This window comes from Lepisma saccharinum, chromosome 1, assembly GCF_977018435.1.
Source record: "Lepisma saccharinum chromosome 1, izLepSacc3.1, whole genome shotgun sequence".
Lineage (NCBI taxonomy): Eukaryota > Metazoa > Arthropoda > Insecta > Zygentoma > Lepismatidae > Lepisma > Lepisma saccharinum.
The window spans coordinates 160,490,641-160,512,976 of record NC_139229.1 but is presented as its reverse complement, the minus strand read 5'-3'; the positions used below and the strand labels follow the sequence as shown (position 1 = coordinate 160,512,976).

Here is a 22,336-nt window from a genome sequence, read left to right as displayed (position 1 = left end):
AAGATGTAATTAACAGTGGTCTGAATTACTAATCGGCACTGTTACGTCAGTTGAGTGTTCGATAGTTGGATCATCCACCCACCTCCGTGTCAATGTGTTTTGTACAGTGCGCCAAGATGACAGAGGCCGCTGATTCGAATCCCGGCGTGAGCACGGGTGTTCTTTGTGTGTGTGTTCCTTCTTCAATAGCGAAGTAAAATAAACCAAATCAATCAGTAGTTGGATCCTCCACAACAATGACGTCTACTGTTGTGCAGAGGCGCTTGTGATTCAGGTAGGTTTTTAATGACTTGCGTCATGCAGAAAAGTATAAAGAAAGGTATAAAACACCAGAGTTCAAAACATTTGTTGCATAGTGAGGCATCTCATTTTCTAGCCAAAACATGCATGGATGATGTTTTATTGAAAACCTAACTGACTTCAGGCAAATAAACAATACCTGTGGCGACTAATACCATAAGTAAATTATTAAGCAAAAAAGGGCCGACCCTTCCTTCGGACTTGGCATTCGCACCCGAAATTCCCATGCTACGCCACTGTTGACTACAAGAGAATTGCGTTACCAGCTGCCTCTGGTTCGGCGAGTAAGCGCGTTAATTTGTCGACTTTCGGTCGCCACCGAAGTTCCCTGGTCTGAGCCCCGGCCTGGGCATGGGTGCTTTTGTGGATGTCGCATGATCAATTTCATTTACTCTCGGTTAATCAAAAAGTGGCATAAAAAGAACGCCAAAGAACAAATATTTTGTATTTTCCAACAACAATGTGCATAAACTTTCAAAGTTCTGAAATTTTTTTGTACAGTCACGGACACTTTTGGGTTGTACCAATACCATTAACTTTCAATGTGATCGTTACAACCCAGGAGCGTCCATGATTGTACAATCACCGGCAATAAAAATGGGACGCCTAGATCCTGAAATACTGGCTTCCCTGCAATGCCTTATGTGTGTGGCTTACTTCTACTGCGCCGTAGAATTGGGCAACACACAACGCATTGCAGAGAAGCCAGTATTTCAGGATCTAGGCGTCCCATTTTTATTGCCGGTGACAGTACAGCATATCTACCAATCTGCCCCTTTCCCGTTATATATATATATATTTGAGATATTGCTACTGTGTATAAAGAAATTCGAGTCCCATGGGTACATTTTATCAGTGGTCACCCACATCAAAATTTACTGCAATACGAAGACCAAATGATCCATTAAAACTACAGATCGTACTGTTATGTCAGGACATGGTGTCTTGCAGTGAGCGAATTAAACCATTTATCTTCGAGGTTGCCAATCCGAACGACCCGTCCGGCCTCTCTCCACTCAGAAAACATCAACATCTGCGTAGACAACTGCCACTTTAACCCAAATATGCATTTCTTCTGATATTTAGTGGTATGTTAAATGTGGCTGCCGCGCCCAGAAAACATTCCTGACCCCTTTACCCTAAAATAATATGCAAACTTCATAATGAATTGTTCAATTTCTCATGTACTGTAAATATATCTTGCAAACATTTAAAACAAATATCATTGTGAATTATAACATTTGTATACATATTTTGCGAGCATTTAATAAAAAAATATCATAATGAATTATTATATTTGTTACGCAAGTATATTTTGCAAACATTTTATTCAATCTTCATCATGAATTTTTTACATTTGTCACGCAAAAAAAATTGCAGGCATTTAATACAAATTTCATAATGGATCATTCCATTTGTCATACAATTATACATATTTTTGCAAATATTTAATGCAACCTTCAAAACATTCGATTTGTCACTATATTTGAAAAAATATTCTTGCACCGTTGCTACTACGGAATTTTCACTCTTCCTCCCGTTTACTTGTTTTACAACACATTTAACTATTTTCTTTTTGCACCTGGAACCGCGATGCTCCAGTAGGTAGAGCGTCTGATTGCCACACGAGAGGCCCGGGTTTGATCACCGGAAGGGTGGGGTGATTTCCTTGCTTAAACCGGCCCTTGGGTTCACACAGCCTTTAATAAATGGATACCTAGGGGCAAATCTGTGAGAGGAGGGGTAAAAGTAACCAACGCGTGGTGCTAATATCACTTCCAAGAAAAAATTTGGTCCTACCTTCCCATCCCCCTATATGCCTTCATGCACGGTTTAACGAGCTTGGATATCCTTGTGTCTGTAGAGATACTACACCCTGTACCAGCTAACTTTAGAGCAGGGCCGCGCATATCGGCAGAGAAGGAGGAGGAAAATCGAGTGGTGAAAGCGCAGTGTTGCCAACCGTACGGTCCTGACCGTACACGTACTGAAATTTAATGGCATGTACAGACGTACGGTCCAGACCTTAGTTCGTATGCTAAATGCACGGCTTCTCAAAATTTGCTCTTGCAGTTTTATCCCTAATATTTCCCTAAGAAATTCTTAAACCAAGCGTACGGACCTGGAGACAAAAATACGGTCCGTTTGCCATGTGCGTTCGGTATTATCCATTTCAAAAGTTTGCAACGCTTACAGAGAGAAGGAGGAAATTGGGTAACTCCCGTCGCCAATTACACAATCCTGGTTCTCTCACTGTTCATTGGTGGAGCCGTCTCGCGTCACTACTTGCGCAGAGACTTGTTCTCGTTCGCCTGGTCTACAGTTAGCTGGTACGAAGTTTATATTAACATTTCTTGGGTCTTTACATATGAACTTCCAAGCACAGTCTTCTTGAACAAGAAATAATTATGAGAATGACGAAACAGGAAACATTCAAATGGTATAGAAAGGTCAAGAAAGTTTTAAGTGCATTTTATTCTTGCTCTAGTCCAAAAAAACAACGCATTATACCACCACCAGGAATCATCACCCTGATTCTCTCGATTGCAAAGGAGCACCATTAACCCCCCTCCCCTCCTTATCGGTAGGATAATAAAGCAATTTTTATTTTGTGGCTTAAACGCCGTCGCCTCGTAATCAAGGGTGTAGGCAAATAGTGGTTTAAACTGTAGGTCCAGTCACGATTAGTCTATCTGTGCGCAAGGTGTAGTTCAAACGCAAACTCAATTACAAAATTCTCGGGGTCCAACTCTCGGTCTAATCTTGACGAGCCTTGAATGTGCGTCTCTCTTTCTCGTATCGATTTTCAAAGGATGGACTCAGTATCGTCTCTACGTGCATATACTCTTGTACTCGTACATACAACGGTAATAGTAGTCTGTTTTTCACAATATGATGATCATATCATAAATTAATATAGCAACGTAAATGAGCAGAGGACAGCATCTGCATCGCATCATCAGAATTCCATTTCTTAAAATAACACATAATATAGAATAAAAAAGAATGAGAATAGAGATGGGCTATTTGCCTACTATTATATTTGCTGTTGGCTGTACACACATGCCTATTGCGTATTGTTTTATTTTCTTTCATTTTTCCTACTTAGCGTCGCATTCTTCCAACTCATGAGGATGAGTGATGATTAGATAAAATTGATGAAGGGACACTTGCAAAGAAAACCTATGCCCAGCACGGGACTCGAACGCGGGAACTTAGGTGGTTAGTTCGAAAGTCGACCACTGAGTGCGCTTGGCTACCGGGTATATTTGTTATTGGTATTTGTCTTTGCTGAGAAGAGGCCTCCCCGATGGTGTAGTGGTCTTTGAGAGATGATCTATGTAATCTAGTAACTATACCTGACCTAAGTAGTTATTCAACTTTTGCACATTCTGTCACTATGCAGTTGGTTGGGTTATTAAAAATGACCAATATGGCCAATGTGAAGCTCGGGGTGGGGCTTATAGGCTGCAGCCCCTTCAAATAAACGGGTAACAAAATGGAAAAGAAATGGGAGAAGATATAGGAATATATATATATATTTTTTTTTTGGAAAGCACGGATGCAAGTATATATCGTTTTAATTAGTAATTCAACTTATACGTTAGCCTAAACGATTGCGTAGCGGTAATGTCGCCGCCTTGTAACCAAGGTGTCCCGAGTTCTGTGCCCGGTGGAGGCATATAGAAGTTCGGATTCCACTTTAAACTGTCCAGTCCCGATTTTATCTTAGCGATGCATACAGTGGACTCAAAACAAAAACTCAAATCTGTCGTGTGAATTTTTTCACTGACTACGGAACTGAAATGTCTAAGGCGATTTGAACAGCCAAGATTCACCTCCAAGCAAGAGAGTCTATTTGAGGTGTGTTATTTGCATACATTGCACCATAATAATAAGCTATAATAGGACGAGGCTCTCCGCGTCAGTTCCATTTTTTGTTTCCTATCGGAGGAAGTTGGAAAGATTATACGGCTGAGTGTTACAACATCTTGGTTCACGGTACACCCGTTGCATTTTTCCCATAGGAAAAAGATGTGGTCTCCCTTGGGGGTAAGGCAGTAAAACTGCCGCCTTTCCCCCACTCGTGGACGTTTCTTCCTATCTCACATACATAAGTACGTACACTTATATGTGTATGAAAACACGCACGCACGCACTGAAATATGGGATACTTTCGGCCGCACACGCAAGGATCGATAATGTCTGCAAGGGAAACATATCTCTTCCTTGAACGAGTTATGCTCACACACACACACACCCGGTCGAATATGGTTCCGGTGGTACCGACACTCCTTGACTATAGAAGACGACAGCGCTAGGCGCTAGGCTTAAAAGTTTCGTTGTAAATCTCAATACGAATGCATTGTGAATGTCGTCAGGCACAACTGTAAGACAATTGAGAGTTTGCATTGCTGGGAACTGGAATGTCGCCGCCGCTGGGCGAGTTGTCTTAGCCCAGCTATTTAGCCTACGTGCGAAATTTCCAGAAACATAATTTAGTAAAAGATAGATAGACACGAGTAGATAGACATAGGGCGAAAGAAGAAATGGTGTGAGAAAGAAAGAGGGTTAAATGAAGAAAACAGTCAAAAGGGGAAAGGAAGAAAGAAGGAAGTAGCAAGAGGAAGAAAGAAGGAAGTAACAAGAGGAAGAAAGAAAGAAGTAACAAGAGAAAGAAAGAAAAATGAAGGAGGAAGGAGAAGGAAAGAAAAGGTGAAAGAAAAGAAGTAGAAAAGAGAAGAAAGAAAGTGGTAAACAGAGGAAGAAAGAGAGAAAGGGAGGATGGATGAAAGAAAGAAGCCGCAAGAGGAAAAAACAAGATATTGAAAAAAGGAAAATAAAGAAATAGAGAAAAAGGAGAAGAGGTAAACAGAGGAAGAACTAAAGAAACAGAAAAGTTGAAAGAAGGATATGTAAGCAGAGGAAGAAAGAAATAGAGAAAAGGAAGGAAAAATTAAGAAAAAAGAAGAAAGATAGAATAGTAAGGGAGGACCACCACAGAATAACGCATTTGTGTGGTAATTCAATATGCTTCAAAAAGGCGTAATACAATGTCTTTGGGGTATTTTTTCCGAGGTAAATGAAAACTTTTTTAGGGTGCCATCCTCCTCTGTGCAGGCCAAGAAAAGTCCACCATTTTCTATGTCACACACCACATATTCTGTTTTAAGCTTTTTACCTCCAGGTTAAACGCAGAGCAAGAGATGATGAAAATGATGCGGGAACAAATATACTACCACGCCCATGCTTTCCGCAGGATTCGAACCCAGTCTTTACATCCTGTATGGTGACAAAATAATTAGTTGCGTTTCGCAGAATATTGATGTCGAAACCTTATCATAAGCCTATATTTGTATATTCTTTATTTTTCGTCGCTTTTCTTCCACTTTTGGCTAATCATGACAAAGAAGATGAAAGCTTTCCTTCTTCCTCTTTTTACTTCTTTCTTCTCTTAACTCGATAAGGACTGTAACCCGGAAATTTCGGTCCGATTGTGAGTCGACCACTCAAGCGCTCGCCCACCGAGACGGCCAAACATAGACGCCAGTGGCGGTGATTGGGTGCCAAGACTGGGCGCGCAAGGAAATTCGCTTTCTCTTGGTAGACAGGGAGCATTAAGAGGCCAGGGTGCGAGGCCAAAAGTGGTGGAGTGCAACTGCCCCCCTTCCCCACCTAATCGCCGCCACTGTGAGAGGCTGTTGACGGCTTTACTCAGAATCTTCAAGTCTCACATCTACTCATTATACGTACGTATAGGTTTTCATTAAATTATAATAATTAAGAATACAATTTCACCGTTCTCTAAACTCGTATTTACATGCACTTATGTGAATTTACAAATGTTGCGAAAATTGCTTCCAATTTAGGAGAAAGTAGCTATGTTGGAGGGCAACTCTTCCACCTTGATAACCCCTCCTAGTTGAAATATAATTTCTGAGTATACAGTAACGACGTGAGAGAGTCGCATTTAACCAGCCCTTCATCCAATAAAAAATCGATAAACAAATGCGGGACTGGACCTACAGTTTAAAATAGGATCCGAAGGTATTCTATGGCACCACCAGGTATCGACCTTTTCTCTCGTCTGGTAGTAGATCAAGTATATCCAAGGGTAAAAAAAAGTAAAGTGTTCCACTGTCCCTTGAACCACGGTATGAAGGCGTATAGGGGGTGTGGAGTTAGGGCCCCACACTTTCTTAATCAAGGCCGAAGGTGGGGGTGATGTGATCAGCACCACGCCCCTGGCCGTCTTTACCCCCCCCCCCCCAGAGTTCCCTCCAGGTACCCACGTTGGGCCTCCCCGATGGCGCAGTGGTAGCGTCGTCGCCTTGTAATCAAGGGGTCCCGGGTTCGATACCCGGTGGAGGCACAAGTGGTTCGGATCCCACTTTAAACTGTAGGTCCAGTACCAATTAGCCTTACTGTGCATAAAGTGGACTTAAAACAACAAATCCAGGTACCCACGTTACACGACACTGGGTTGGCGCCGGAGCCGCTTGAACAGGTCGAAAAAATCCCGGTTCTCCCCCACTGGGGATCGAATCCGGGTCTCTCGCATGGTAGTCAGACGCCCTAACGACTTTTTTTTTTTAAAGGAATATCCCTATGCGGTGGTATCCCCCGTAATTCACACTTTATCTCATAATTCATACATATCACATTTCTCACTTTTCTCGTTACGGACAACACAAACATCCATGTCCTAGCCGGGATTCGAACCCGTGACCCCTGACTTCGTAGCGCGCTGTGCTAACCACTTCGCCACGGAGACCGTCTAGACTGAGCTACCGTGGCTCAAATATATCCAAGGGTATTATAATGATATTAATTATAATAATAATAGGCTAATGTTGTTGATGATGATGATAAATTTAATTAAATTGGTTTATTTTTTAGTTTATAAAAGATATTTTGCATAATAACTGTGGGTTTATTATTATTATTTCTACTTTGAAGCACAACACACACACACACACACACACACACACACACACACACACACACACACACACACACACACACACACACTTAAAATCTGAGGGAGTAGGGATGGCCACAAAATCCTAATTATGGACAGTGGCGTGCCCAAGGGGGGTTGGTGGGGGTTATAACCCCCCCTTTGGCTCAGTATTCTTTAAAAGAAGAACATCAAATGCAGCAAAATGAGGGCTGACTACTAAAAAATTAATACCTAATCCCCTCCTTTCAAAAATCCTGGGCACGCCACTGTCCGGATTTCAAATTATAAGATAACCAGATAATTTGGATATCCAGATAATATAGATAATACGAAACGAATGCCAGATTAATAGGTTATTCCTGATACCCGAGTATTCAGGTAATCTGTGTATTCAGATCGCTATTTGCGTTTTCAAGTTCTTCTAAGAATGGTGTCTGAAATTAAGTAAATAATTCGAAATGAAGTATAGGGACACCAAACTGGAAATGTTACATCTGTATATCTTTAACGTTTTTTTGTTACGGCGGAAAACTTTATACATTTAAACTGAATTTAATAAGCCACATATGTTTTAGGGGGGAAAAGAGTTGAACTTTTTTTTTTAAAATATGCGGAAAATCCGTAAAACGCATAATCAGACAGATTGGGTTTGTAGAGAATTCGTACAGGAGAAATACGATAACAAAGAAAAGAATATTCGAAGACCAAGTAAAACGTATACACGACGAAACTGTACCGATAAAGCATACATTCGGGTATTTCGTATAGGCCTATTCTGATAATTCGGATATCAATGTAGGCTATCTGATATCCGGATAGAAAATTATCCGATATAGGGATATACCCGGTTTGGCCATCCCTAGTATAGGTAAGTGTCTTTTATCTTCAGCTTCCCCTTTCCCTGTTCCGAAGTTAGTGTTCGCCACTGGTTCTACACACACTCAAAAAAGGTTTGATTCCAGGCCTGGGAGGAAACCATGAGGAATATCCCTTCAATTTCATGCGGTCTCTGCAGTGGCGGATCCAGAAGTTACAGTTGGGAGGGGCGAAATTCAGTCCAGTTGCTCACCGAGATTGTTTTCTAAGCTACAGTCAGTGGCGTGCCATGGCACCCACCTTTGGCCCAGTATTCCTTAAAAAGAAAGAACATCAAAGGCAGGAAGAGATGTCAAAATTAGGACTGGCCACTAAGAAAAGTATACGTAACTCTCTGCCCTTTCGAAAATCCTGGGTTCGCCACTGTCTACACTTGCACTGTTTTATATAAACAATATATCGTACTGTAAACAGAACCAAAGTGACTTCAACCTTCTACAGATTAGAGTATTATATTGTCCATATCTGGAGAAGATGGTTATTATTGTATGTCTTTATTATATCTCCTATTGCCACGGTTGAACGATTAATGTGAAGAAACAAAGAAAACAAAAAAAAAGCTATTCTCTCGAGAGGTCTCGGGTTCGATCCCCTTTTCAGTTACATTGCACAGTGGTTCGGATCATGGGCGTAGGGGGAGGGGGGTCGAACGGGTCGGTGGATCCCCCTGGAAATTGACATCGTTCATTTAAAGATACAAGAAAGTCAAAAGTTTGTTACTCTTATTGTTAAAAACAGAAATAAAGTTAATTTAGTTAGTATTCGAACTGAATAATCAATGTAAAAATGCATTAGATCGAAAATATTGAGTGAAAAATACAGGAACAAGGTTCTATTCTACCATTTCATCCAAAGAACAAATGGTTCCACAGTTTTCAAAATTCTAATAACAGTTGTAGGTGAGAGGTCACAACAAACTTTATGAAAAAAAATCTCCCTAACATTTAAAGCCTTTTCTTGAACGAGACGTGCAAAAGTTAATAAAGTAATTTAATTTTTAATTAATTAAAAATAGGCAGTGGGGTCCCAAATAGGCAAAATAGGCAAAATGAAAAGGCTTCTAAAACATTCGAAACAACATAAGAAACGTATATCCGGAAAAATTTTATCAATATATGCAGTAGATAAAAAGAGGCATTTTGCCAAATTTCCGGGCTCTAATAATAACATTTATAACCGCAGTAATAATACTTATTATCTTTCTACTATTCAACTTTTATCATTTGCTCGATCCCCCCTGCAAAAATTTCTGGCGACGCCCATGGTTCGGATCCAATTTTAAACTGTAGGTCCAGTTCCGATTAACCATTCTGAGCATCAAGTGGACTTAAATTAAACTTTAAAAGCTTTGATAAATATTTTGTATGATATTATATTTAAAAAGATGGCAGTTAGGAGGGGCGATCGCCCCTATCGTCCTCTCCGTGCATCCGCGCCTGGGTCTCTGTATGATTTTCATCTGACCAATGGTGCGGACCTATCTAACGGCAGTAAGAAGTAAACAAGACCAATCTTCGCTCAGACGCTCACTATCCAATGAGTGAATGGGGAAATGCATTTTGTTTAATAGCAAAACATACATCTGGAAAGGTAAAGAAAGAATACGATTAGTTCTTTTGCGTCGAGTCACATGCGTTCATGAAGAACCAACGGTTAATTGCCTCTGCATGCATAAATAGCCTCTTTTTTTCCTTACAGCGTATTCCCACACCGCCAACATCGTTACGGGCAGATTTGTTGCACCGAACGTTAATTTTTGCACGTCTCGGACCTTTTACTTTTTACTCCCTTTGCAGTTTTTCCCCGAGTCAATCCGACGGTAGGCGGAAACGTCCGAATTCGGAGGCGAGCGTTTCCCCTATGTTCAGTGGCGCCATCGCAAGGCCTGGTGTGGGTGGGTTGAGGCCCCGCCCCGAGGCCCACCTGTTTCCCGGCAACATGTTTGGGGTGGGCCGGTCAGTCGGGGGATAGGGGTGGTTGTGGTGCACGCTGGTCCGAGCACAGTGTTTTGTCCGTTCGGTCGACAGGGGGCAGGCGAATGCAGCGAGAGTCCGGTTTTTTCTATAGTCGTTGGTTTTTTTCGCTTCCCCCCCTCTCCCCGCCCTCATTGAATCTTGGCGAGTTTTTCTTCTTTTTTTACCGACGGAGCTTGCCATGAATCAGACGGGCTGCATCCGCGCTTCCCTGGGAAGGTTTTTTATTGGCCGAGCGGTAAGGAGCGAAGCTGGCATCAGAGTGCGCTTCGACTAGTCAGAGACAGGCAGCATGAGAGTGCGGAGCGAAAAAAGAGGTCTTAAAAAGTTGATGGTTGCGAAGGACTGACCACCATACTGTGCCTCAGACGACCGTGGACTTCGCTCTTGTGCGCCAAACCTCCGACTGAACGATACATCTACCGACGTACCTGTTGCCCAGAAGGGAAAACTTTTGTGTGTTTTTGTCAAAACACGTCGATCCTTTTTTGTTTCGTGCTCGTGAGTGCATAATCGAAACAGCCGACTGCAGTCATCCAGTGCGTCCGCGCTGGACCTGGCCTGAAGTGTGTTTTGTGTGCTTTTTTGTGTGTTTTTTGTTGTGCCACCAACACCCGCACCGACTTCTCCTCATGTGCGTACCATCGCCGACGCGTTGGTGCAGGTGATAGACAGCCAAGTGGGACGGGATGGTGTAGCGTTTTCGGTGCCTGATGGACCCAAGGGAGTATATGAACCACTGTCCCGGTGCTGGCAGCGTAGAAGGGGGGTCGTCAGTAACCCCCGGACCCCCTGCAGCGGGACGTAGCCCCATCCCCCCCACAGTCATGCCTGTTCCAGGACCTTCGGGAGTTCTGCCCAGCACAGGCAACAAGATACTCAGCCGAAATGTCAACGGGACAAGTAAGTAGCTGAACTTTTATTATCTTGGGTTATACATCTGTCGCAGCTAGCACCGAACCCGGTGCCCTGGTGTCACCGGCCAATACACATTGCTTGCCGTTTGACTTCATTAACTAGGTTCGGTAAAGTAGAGTTTTTGGGCAGTCAAAACCTCCGAGAACTACTTGACCGGACACTTGACATGAGTATTACAAATATACAAAGCATGATAAATCTATCATTGTATACAATAATAATAATTCCATTTCAATAAACTTTTTAAGTCTGGCCGCGTGTATATTTAAATAGAAATGTTATTGTGAATGGACCATGATGACTGGAAAATAATTGGATGGTAAAAATTTATATTTTAAAATATATTTAGAAATTAACATCTGCGGTTTAGTTTGTTTCCTCTAAATGCATTCCAGGAAATTGAATCGTTAAATTGCAAATATTAGCGTCAAATTAACGCGGATAATTTCTTGGGCTTTCGCAATATTCTATAGTAACAATTTAAAAAAATAGCTATATACAACTAACCAAGAATAGATTGTTTTAATGACAAATAGAAACACTATCCAAGAATAGATTGTTTTAATGACAAATAGAAACACTAACCAAGAATAGATTGTTTTAATGACAAATAGAAACACTAACCAAGAATAGATTGTTTTAATGACAAATAGAAACACTAACCAAGAATAGATTGTTTTAATGACAAATAGAAACACTAACCAAGAATAGATTGTTTTAATGACAAATAGAAACACTAACCAAGAATAGATTGTTTTAATGACAAATAGAAACACTAACCAAGAATAGATTGTTTTAATGGTAAATGTGGATAATCACGGAAACAATACTGATGAGGAAAAACCAAGAATAATAACTTTCAAAGTTTCTATAGAACTATAAGTATTAAAAACTATGCGAAACTGTAAAATATATGAATTTATATGAAAACTATAAATTTATATACATATTTTAATAGACATGCTCTCCTGTTTTTTAAACCCAACTTATATGCCAGAGCTCGACTTGTTTCACAGGTCCTCTTTCACAGCCAGTGTAGGTGGCGGTGACTCCCACTCATTTTTTGGCCTACTAATTTCAAATATTTATTCCCAGGAGGTTGGGAAGAAAATATAAATATTTCTTCTAGTCTAAGTAGTATCGGTGAAAACATTTTAAACTTTTTGTAGTATCATTGATCGGGATGGTAGGCACTTCTAATTGCATAATGAATGTATTTATATATTTAGCGTCTTCTGCAAGAACACAAAATCTTACCGCTTGACTGAAAAGAATTTCATGGTATCTAGAAATTTGTTACTATTGTATATATAAATTTCAAAGTTCCTATAAATCGCCATAAGTCTGCTATATCGTGTAAGGATAACTGCAGGCCCTTAAAAATACACGTCGGCCCCAGGCCCGTACAGGGGGGGGGGGGGGCGAAGTCAATCCAGAGGGGGCAATTTTTTAATATATTGTGTCGCATTGGCATATATAGCAGGGTACACAGAGGCACTTGCCCCCTTCCCCAAAAGAGATAATTAACAGAAAAGGGATGGTTTCTTGAAAGTCCAACGAACAAAAAAAACTTCCAGCAACATCAAATAGCAATATTTCGATAATGACCTTTCCGGATTGCCAAAGAATATAAATATAAAGTTTAACATAAATAGGCTAATAGGGACTGTATCTACTTGATATTTACAGGTTGATAATGTTAATAGACGATTAATACGAGTACCAACAGCTTTGGGGCTCTCTGCAGAACTGATTAAGGGAGCCCTTTATAAATCGTGCTTCATAATGTTTCCCTCTAGTTTCCAAGTAGGCAAGATTTTTACACACAAAGGAATCTAACGAGAATCCAACAACACCATTGGGTTCTGTTATGCAAGAAAATCGAACGAATTAAATAATAATGGTTACATATTATCTACACTTTGATGAATTGTTTAAAACTTTGTAATACATTGCTAAAACATTAAAAAGGGGAGGCTCTCGCATCACTACAGACAATCTTTGCCTACTGGTTACGTTAACCATTTTGAAAAATATTGTGTGAATTGTATTATGTATTAGAGTTGAAATAGCTACATGTTTTCGACACTTGACAAACAAATAGGAATTCCTTGATTGATCAATGACTTATTGGATTACAGTGTCATCATTAATATTTCATATTAAGTTACATAGAAATAATTATTTTACGGGGCGCCATGGCTTTCTCTTTAACATTTTTTTTCATATAAATCGTTTGGCTCCCAGGGCCGACTCCCGCAGCCCCATAGCTATGGCTTTGAACTATGACTATAAGAATAGCAGATAATGCGAGCGAGGCGAGCAAGAAAATTTTACGAAATGTATTTTTCTTTGTATAAAATTTGAAATCGAGGAGGGAAAATATCCCACCTTCTGTGCCCCTTGCAAGTGCCCTTGGCCGTCTGGAAGAAAAATGCAAGGAACACGTGAAAACTAATTCCATCATGAGTATAAAATTGTCTTGTTATTCTTAGATTCTCCTAGTCTTGTTTTTTTTTACTTCAATGTTTGATTCCCCTAGAATGGACTTCCGTCCAAAGTCGGGAGGGACAATGCCCCCTGCCCCCCTCTGGTTGGGACCCTGTTTCTGAGTGTCTCTTCATCAATTTCACGTCATCACTCATTGTTGCGATTAGCTAGAAGTGGCAGAAAAGCAACGCTAAGTAACAGATATCAATTACCCACTCCCTCTCTCTACCACATGAATCACGAGAAGAGTCTCTCTCTCTCTCTTTCTCTATCCTTGCCCCTTCTCTCTTTCTCTCTCTCTCTCCTTGCCCCCTTCTCTCTCTCTCTCTCTCTCTTTCTTCACCTCTTCCAAATCTTTTTCACTATTACCAAAAGGTAGACTTGGGAAACAAAAAATTAAGCAGTTCCAAGTTCATAGCAACACATCCAAGAAAAACATCCGAACACATTAGGCACCTTTAATACAAGAATACTCAAAATGTCACAACTGTTCTAGATACTGAAAATTGAGAAATCATTTCCCGAAGTCTGAATCTGGAAGGGATTTTTTCCCCCCAATCCTGGTACGACATAATACGGCATCCCACCTTAATGAATCACAAAATCAATAAGTGTCTTTATGTTGCTAGAGCAATATAGGATATAATTGTAAAGATTAGTGAGAATTCCAGGTAGGAATGTGTTCTGTATTTTTCACGGGGGGCATAGCAGGCTCTCAGGGGGGGGGGGGGGGCAGTTACCCCACCTGCCCACCTCTAGCTATGGGCCTGGCCGGCCTCCGTGGCGGAGTGGGAAACACATCCCGCTACGACGCCAGGGGTTCCGGGTTCGAATCCCGGCATGGGCATGGATGTTTGTGAGTGTGTATTCATCATGTCATCACTCATCCCCATCTTCGCAAATTAGGCAAAAGTAGCACAAAATGCGAAGTAAAATAAAGCCAATCATTAAGAATACACACACACATTCCACTGGATGTCAGTGGAAAAAACAGAAAAGGCCGTGGTTTTCGTATGGTATGTTGTACACCGCGCAATTTGATATTTTTTTTTAAAAAAAAAATACGTCGCTTTTCTGCTTCTTTAATGCTGTCTGACGATGAAATGATGAAGGAACACTCACTCAGGTTTGATTCATTTGGTTTCTTTTACTTCACTCTTCTGCCAGTTTTGGCTTATCGCGAAGATGAGGAGTGATGATAGAATGAAATTGATGAAGGGACACTCACAAGTCACAATGAATGCTCAGCCGGTATTCGAACCCAAAATATCTGGCGTCGTAGCGCGCTGTGCTACCTACTCCGCTACGGAGGCCGGAGAACACTCACTAAGGAACTTGCCCACGCCAGGATTCGAACCTCGGACAGTTGACGAGATGGCGAGTCCAGCATTGAAAGCGATCGGCTACCTAGGCGACGATTTTGTGTTGGTATTTATGGTAGGTTTAAACTGGGAGATTCTTTCAATACAGGTCATAAGGTTGATTACAAAAGTTTCTTCTACAAATGACAAGTTCTTAAATTAGCTTATGTTGTCAGAAGGTATAAGCTATGCATTACTTAATCATTACATTATTCTCAGCTTTTAGTGTTCACATGAAATAAGTAGGCTCTTTTATTGACAGTATTAGGCAATCTTTGTGAGAAAATCCAAATAAACTTTGCAATAAATATGAAACATCATTATGCAAATTATAAGATGATGTGACATTGTCACAGTAATAACAATTGTTTGTTCTTAATTTAAATGCACAACCAAAAATATAATTTCAAGTTGTGTAATCCTAACACCAAAATATAAATTTTACGATAATCTGAAATTAAAAGTTTAATATTTTCAGTACCGAACTTTCTCTTAAATTTCCTGGGATCCATTTGAACATTTTTCCAATCCCAACACTTAGAAACTCTAGACAAAGTCGTATTATATCAGTTCTCATCTATGATGTAACCGAAAATGGATTCTTGGTGGGTGAAATTCATTGGCAATAATGGATCAAGCGAACGGTGTCGGGACAACAACAATTAAAAGTAATTTGAATAAATGAAACTGATCATAACATGAAATCTTACAAACTGTGTATATTTAAACACATCACATCACAGCCTATTTTCTTCAATCTATTCTTACAATTCCATTAACAATCCAAATCGCCATTTTTATTTATACTGTATACTTTATAGTGTATTATTGCCCAGTTTTGTTGCTTCTTTATTTTTCCTCATTTTCACATAATTTTCTCGTATAGACAGATATCATATTTAAAAAAAGTTTATTTATTTATTTATTTGCAAATTACATTTCATTCAGTATGCTTGTACCAAATGTAAGTGTGGTTGTAATTTGTTTCAAATGTGTTCGAATGTATAGAAATCTTCTTCTAAGACTTTGAAGGCATTAACAGTAACTGCTCCAGAAGAAAAATGGAGACTGAGGAAAGATGGGGGGGGGGGGCGTTGTAGCAGATGAGAGTATACACAAAGATCCTCAGGAAAGTTTGAAAGTTAGACCCTAATAATAATTGTAAAAGTTAATAATGATGAAATTATAATAGTCGACATAGTTTACCTAAAAACTGGGGTTCACGAAGGGAGGGGGCAGTCGCTTTTCCATTGGGGACGTTGCCCATCCTTGACACATTTAGAGTTTTAACTCGGGAATAACAACAGAGTGATGGAAGAAGGTTATTTGAGTTATTTTTAATTGTGTTCACTGTTCACATGGAAAGTAGTGACCACAATACCTAATATTTATATTTATACAACGTGCCACTTTGCGAGTATCTTAAATTTGTCGTTTGTCATTCTCACGAATTAAAAATATAATACCATAATTTTTTTTGTAGTAGAAAAACTTGAGAATATACGCACAATATATGTACAATAGCATGCCAATCCCCTTTTGCCCACTTTTTCTACAAAACTTGGAATGCAGAAAAATATAGCAAAACGTAGGACCAACTCATACTAAAAACTAGAAAGCATAACCTCCACTCACTCACTCACTCAAATCACTTATCTGCAAAATTCTAGGACGCGACAATGTAAACATGTTTAATTGATTTAGTTTGCACTGTATGCATGTTGTTATAATATTGATTCACATTACTATCGATCGAGTTTCACCTAGTTCTCATTTCCAGCTATCTCAAAGATATATGGGTAACGAATATGATGGCTTTTGAAATATTGGCTGTAAGTGAATCGGAAATAATATATTGGAAACGCTTTCGTTAACGGTATAAAATGTTAGCGTAATTTGTAATATCAAGAAGGAGAAACGATAATACATATTTTAAAACACGTGAATCGTGCTGTCGAGACAGCACTATCTGGTTATAAATCATGTGAGTTTCATGTAAGGGAGAACTGCGAAAGTACAAACGCATATATTAGTATTGTATTGTTATTATTACATGAATAGGTAAAAAGATAGTAAAATAATATAGATATAACGGCACGTACTCATTATCTATTTTGCAAGTAGTCGAAGTTGCCAACATTTGTGTAAAAACAACTGCCCTGCAGTAAGGAAATTGATGTCAAATAGATAAAGAACTGATTATTTATTGAATAACAAAAAGGGCGATTGACGAAAAGTAAAGTTCCTGATTAATATTTTTAGCCTATATTATCATAAGTATAGTAGTGTGCATAAATATTTGGAAGTATTCTTCAAAGCCGTACGATCCCAATTCCTTGCCTTCCAATAAGTTCGGCGGAAGTAAATAACTATCGAATATATAACAAATGCTAAACAAGTATATTTTCATTATTTAATTTTAGCAAGTATTTCGGGGGGGGGCTGGACCCCCACTAAATACATCTTTGGCATGTATAGAGTAACACCCGGGTTCGATCACGCGTGCGAACTCTCAACTTCGGTGTTGACCCTGCATCGCTGGTAGAGTTCGGGAGCTGCTTGAAATAGCGGGTTCCAGTCTGGGAAACAAGAAAACAACCACCCGTCACCCAATAAAAAACACATGGCAAGCTTCGACAACCTAAGGGCTGTTCCATCACTGATGAGTTTAGTTTAAATGTTTATGCACACATTGATACCGCATCAAAACGTAATTTATTAATATGGCGTAAGTGATAAGTGCATATTAATAGTTTGGAAAGGAATCTACATTCCATCGTTGAGTGAAACTGCAATAGTTAAGAGGTCTCAGGGAAGATGAACATCATATTGACACCCCTGTGCACTTTTGAGGAAATGTGAGTGAATAATTAGGCCTACTACTCAATTAAAGACGAAGCAACTGTTGTTAACGAAGACAAGCCTAAGAAAGATTCTCATATTTATGCAGGGTTATTTCGTAATGGCGTGATAAAAACAGTAAACCTAAAAAACAGATCCTATTGGCTACAGAAGTTCTTTTTCACATAGTACATGTACAGAGTACATGTTATGGGTATCTTTGAATCAATCGTTGAAATCAGTATTAGTTTTTTTATTTTATCGAACCGTGGCATTCTTTAGCATCAAAAGAAAACAAGTCTTTAGTGTGTAGTAAATTTAACAAGGGAATGTGTATTATGCGTATATAGCAATTCTAAAGTACTTAACAATCATAATTTGTGTATTTAATGCTATTATTTGTCCTAACAATTCTATACTGTTGTTTTGCAAATCTAAGTTAAACAAACTCTCTCAACTAAGTTAAAATTCACACATTTAACACATTTTCAAGTTTTGAACATGTTATAGTCCTCGGCAGGGGAAATCGCGCTGTCTGTCTCCTTCAATGTGACGCACGCGCGGCTCAGGGCATCTAAGATCATCACTGACCTAATTTGGCTCCCTGTCGTGCCACCTTGAAGAAGCAAACTTAAATGATAATTGATTTATTTAGTTTATTTTACGTTGCTTTTGACCAATCGCGACAAATGAATCATTTGGATTAATTTGTTGTTCGATGTCGACGCATTTCACAGAGTCACTGGCTACATATTTGAAATATCACATATGTTGGATGTGTTTTGCTTCATTTTCCCGACTCTATATAGGGAGGTATGTTTAAAACAACAGCCAGTAATAAATGCATTTAGTTCTTTCTGTGTAATGCGTAGGATGTGTTTTGCCATGCGGTTTTGAAAGGAAGTGTAAAAAAGTAGTTTGGGTGTTTTTTAGCATTTTTCACATATATTTTATTTTGGTCATGAGTTTGTCTACCTCTACGCATGAACAGCAATTTGTCTTCTTCTTTGATAGATTAGTGTAGGCCTACGGAGGTATTGAAATTTTAAATTTTCCTTATATTCATTATGCAGGCACTAATTATGACGCTGGGCTTATTGTAAATGAACATTATGGTCGATGTGAAGCCAGGGGTGGGGATAATTAGGGCTGATGGGGCTGCAGTCTCTTCAAATGAATGGATAACAAAATAGAAAAATCGGCGAGTCTGTAAGAATTTAGTCTACGTATTCTGGGAAGTACGAAACTATTAATTAATTATTATTGTTATTAAAAGCAAATATATATATTTGTTACAATTAGTCATTCAACTTATACTCTGATGTGAAAAACGTTTCTTGATTTTGGCTGACTGCTTCGATCTAGTTGCCGAACGTTTCGAGTCGACCCAGGAATGGGTGTTGTATCGACCCCCATTGATTTTCAATTCAATTGATACAATCCAGAACTGTCAGACTCCTATGGCCGCGACTAGCCAAAAGTTTCAGAAAAGTGACGCAAGATATGAAAATTAAATGCGAATTAATGAGTCCTGTGCATTCATAATTCTGAAAGACACTCATGCGCTTCAAAAGTAGACTTTTTACAAAAATCTAAATACGTTCATTGAATACCATCACCGGTGTTCGGCTTTGTAGACCCAGAAGGATGCATGCAGATACACGCACACACAGGCTATACACTGTAAAAAAAATACACTTTCTGCACACTTTTGGAACACTTCCTAGAAACTACTTTTGATCACTTCTTGTACACATTAAATGTGCACAAGAAGTGTACAGGAAGTGTGCAAGAAGTGCTGCCAATATAAAGGTGTCCCAAAAGTGTGCTGCAGAAACTACTTTTGATCACTTCTGGTACACTTTACACATTTGGAACACTTGTGAAAATACTTGAGCGATACTTCTTGCACACATGAGATATATCGCAATTTAGTACTCATACTTAGTTTCTAAAATAAAAATACTGTTGACTCACATTTAACTTCACAATTGAAGGAGGAAAAAGCAACAACTTTCAACTGTGAACCTTAAATTTTGTGTGATGCATGTTTGTTTTTCTGCGACTCACGTACCTTCTACTTATATAGTCCAGAATCAAAAAGGTTGCTCATGGGAGCTTCACTTTTATTCACTGCAGTACATTTTCTTCTTTAATTTGTATCTTAGATGTTCACATATTTTTTGAAGAGTGTTAAAGCACAATTTTTCACTATGATTACAATCAAACGTATCATTATTTGTTGTACAAAAACTTATGTTTCTTGTACACATTTTGACAGAACCATCTAGCGGCCGGTGTAGGAAACTCAATATAAAGTAAGTATATTCTGAGCTTTTTTCAGAATATTAGGTTACACAACAACATAAAGACTCGCTTCGAGTAATTATCTATATATATGAGTTTCAATTTTCGACAAAGTATTTTCATACTACACTCGACGAAACTGGACAATCGTATTTCAAATTCAGAAGCACGCTCACGCACATATAGTAAATTTAACCTAACGTTTTGTTTCTCTTTACTTACATATGTATCATTTTGTTTACGAGTACCACATTCGTCTGACCAAATTTTTTGGTATTCTTAAACAAAATTATTTAGTAATTACAAGCAACATTTGGTTACCGGAAACAAAAAACATAACCAAACAGCTCAACCAAACTTTTTTGGTAATTCCAAACAAACCAGTTTTTTCTGTGTAAGGCGAATTAAGTGGCGTTACATAATAATGATGATGACAAGTTTCCAGCAACAACCAGCCCCCCGAAGTTAACGATCTGTTTTGGTGTGCTTTAAAGATGAATAGTTCGATTTAAGAAAATCTATTAATTTCCTCGGAACATTCAACTTGCTCCTTCTTCAATTTTAATGAGATTTATCCAATTATCAAATTGGTACATTAAACAAAAAAGTATTGATAGTTTCATGATGCAATGCGATTTCCATGTATTCCAGGAAAAAAATAGTTATATTTTGTTATTGTTTAATGTTGCTTGCTTTCAAGTGTGTTACTGCTTTATATAATGAAATTGATTTATGTTCATAAGATATTCATTTGTCAAAAAAGTATAAAATAACAATCGATATGACCAACAACACAAAATGAAATCATGTGCTACAAAAGTGTACAAGAAGTGTACAGACTTACTTTAAACAAAGCGTTGAAGAAGTGCACACAACTTTGAATGTGTCCCCAAAGTGTGCAACAAGTGTACAAAATTTCGTCATTTCGGGTCGCACACATCTAGAACACTTTAAGTACACTTTTGCAACACCTTCAGTACACATCTTGTGCATATTATATGCAAGAAAGTGTACCAAAAGTGTACAAGAAGTGTATTTTTTTTACAATTTGTGTAGAGAGAGAGAGGGAGAGTGCCTATATCTGGCAGAGGGAGCAAGTTACCAACTTTAAAAATTTAAATATCTCGCAGTGAATATTTAATTTAAGAGAAGTGTATTTTAGTAAAAGTAAAATACGTAAATTTACTGAATCCTTTTAACATTATAATTAGGTCATCTTATACTGTATTGAAATATGAAGGTTATCGTGAGCGTTTTAGCCGGCTCTGATCCTGGAGTTGACGCGAAACCAGGCCTTACTCGTTATTGTAGCCAAGCTCGATGAACACCATTATTTTTTTAATGCATTTCAAAGAGTTTCAATAGTCCGTTTGCACGTTTGACGCCCTGACCAGAAAATGTTTCGTGAAAGATTTTCAGAATACCGCCGTTCGACTATGCATTTTCATGTGATTACACATATAGGAGCACACACTGTCCTGGTAAGGGCAACAAATTAACTTGTATTTTTGGATTTTTCTTGTTTCTTGAATAGTCTGGGATCAGATAAAATGAATGAATGGACACTCACCCATGTTCACTCTGGAGCTCGAACCTGAATACTTCGCCAGCGAGACCATGAGTCGATCACTCGAGGCAAAAAGGGAAAATAATAATAGTAATAGGATGTACTATTAATGGCCATATAATTACGTTTGATTTTCTTATTTTGATATTGCTTACATTCTATAATGCGTTTAGAATTTGTGAAGATTTCGGCGCGCCGAACGGTTGTCAGACAACTTCCGCCACCCACTCATCAGGCACTTTGGCCGAAGATTTCTCTCTCATGAAGAAAAATAGGTTTTTGGTGCGGCGAATCGCACGTTTTCTGTATTGTGCAAGGATCTCATATTTTCCCATGCGGCGTTACAATAACCTACTGATTGGGTCGACCTGTGGCGTGCGGAATGCCATGTGCGAGTCTGCCAAATGTAGGTCGGCGACTGAACGCTGCTGCTTTTGAGGTGCTTCCCACGCTCGGCTCGTGCGGATACATCCAGCATGATGAATGGCTGTGTTTAAGCACGCCCAGTTTAGCAGCGTCGTATTGGGCTCTTTTCACTGCGATGCGAGATTAGCTCAGAGTTGATTCTCAAGCAAAATTTCCTCTATTCTTTTTATTTCTTTGAAGAAATGCACGCGCGATTTTTTTTTTGTCGTTCATAGAAAATAAAACGAACCGAGAGCAGAGTTGTAGCACCGACGTATGAGATTGAGATGACTACTCCAGTGAAGAATATTGTCGGCCCACGTTACTATAAATT

The 22,336-nt window shown here is 39.1% G+C and overlaps 1 protein-coding gene across 8 annotated transcripts in view; it reads left to right on the top strand.

Annotated features, from left to right (window-relative positions):
* The first annotated feature begins 10,032 nt into the window (after positions 1 to 10,032).
* The window catches only part of nab (NGFI-A-binding protein homolog), a 182,290-nt gene continuing 169,986 nt past the window's right edge, over positions 10,033 to 22,336 (top strand). For 5 of the 8 annotated variants that reach the window (XM_083141249.1, XM_083141236.1, XM_083141229.1 and 2 more), the window contains exon 1: positions 10,033 to 11,016. In XM_083141249.1, the coding sequence (XP_082997375.1) occupies positions 10,827 to 11,016 (190 nt within the window). In that variant the 5' untranslated portion in view covers positions 10,033 to 10,826. The remainder of the gene's footprint in view (positions 11,017 to 22,336) is intronic. The other 3 variants (XM_083141255.1, XM_083141242.1, XM_083141216.1) reach the window with 1 other exon arrangement.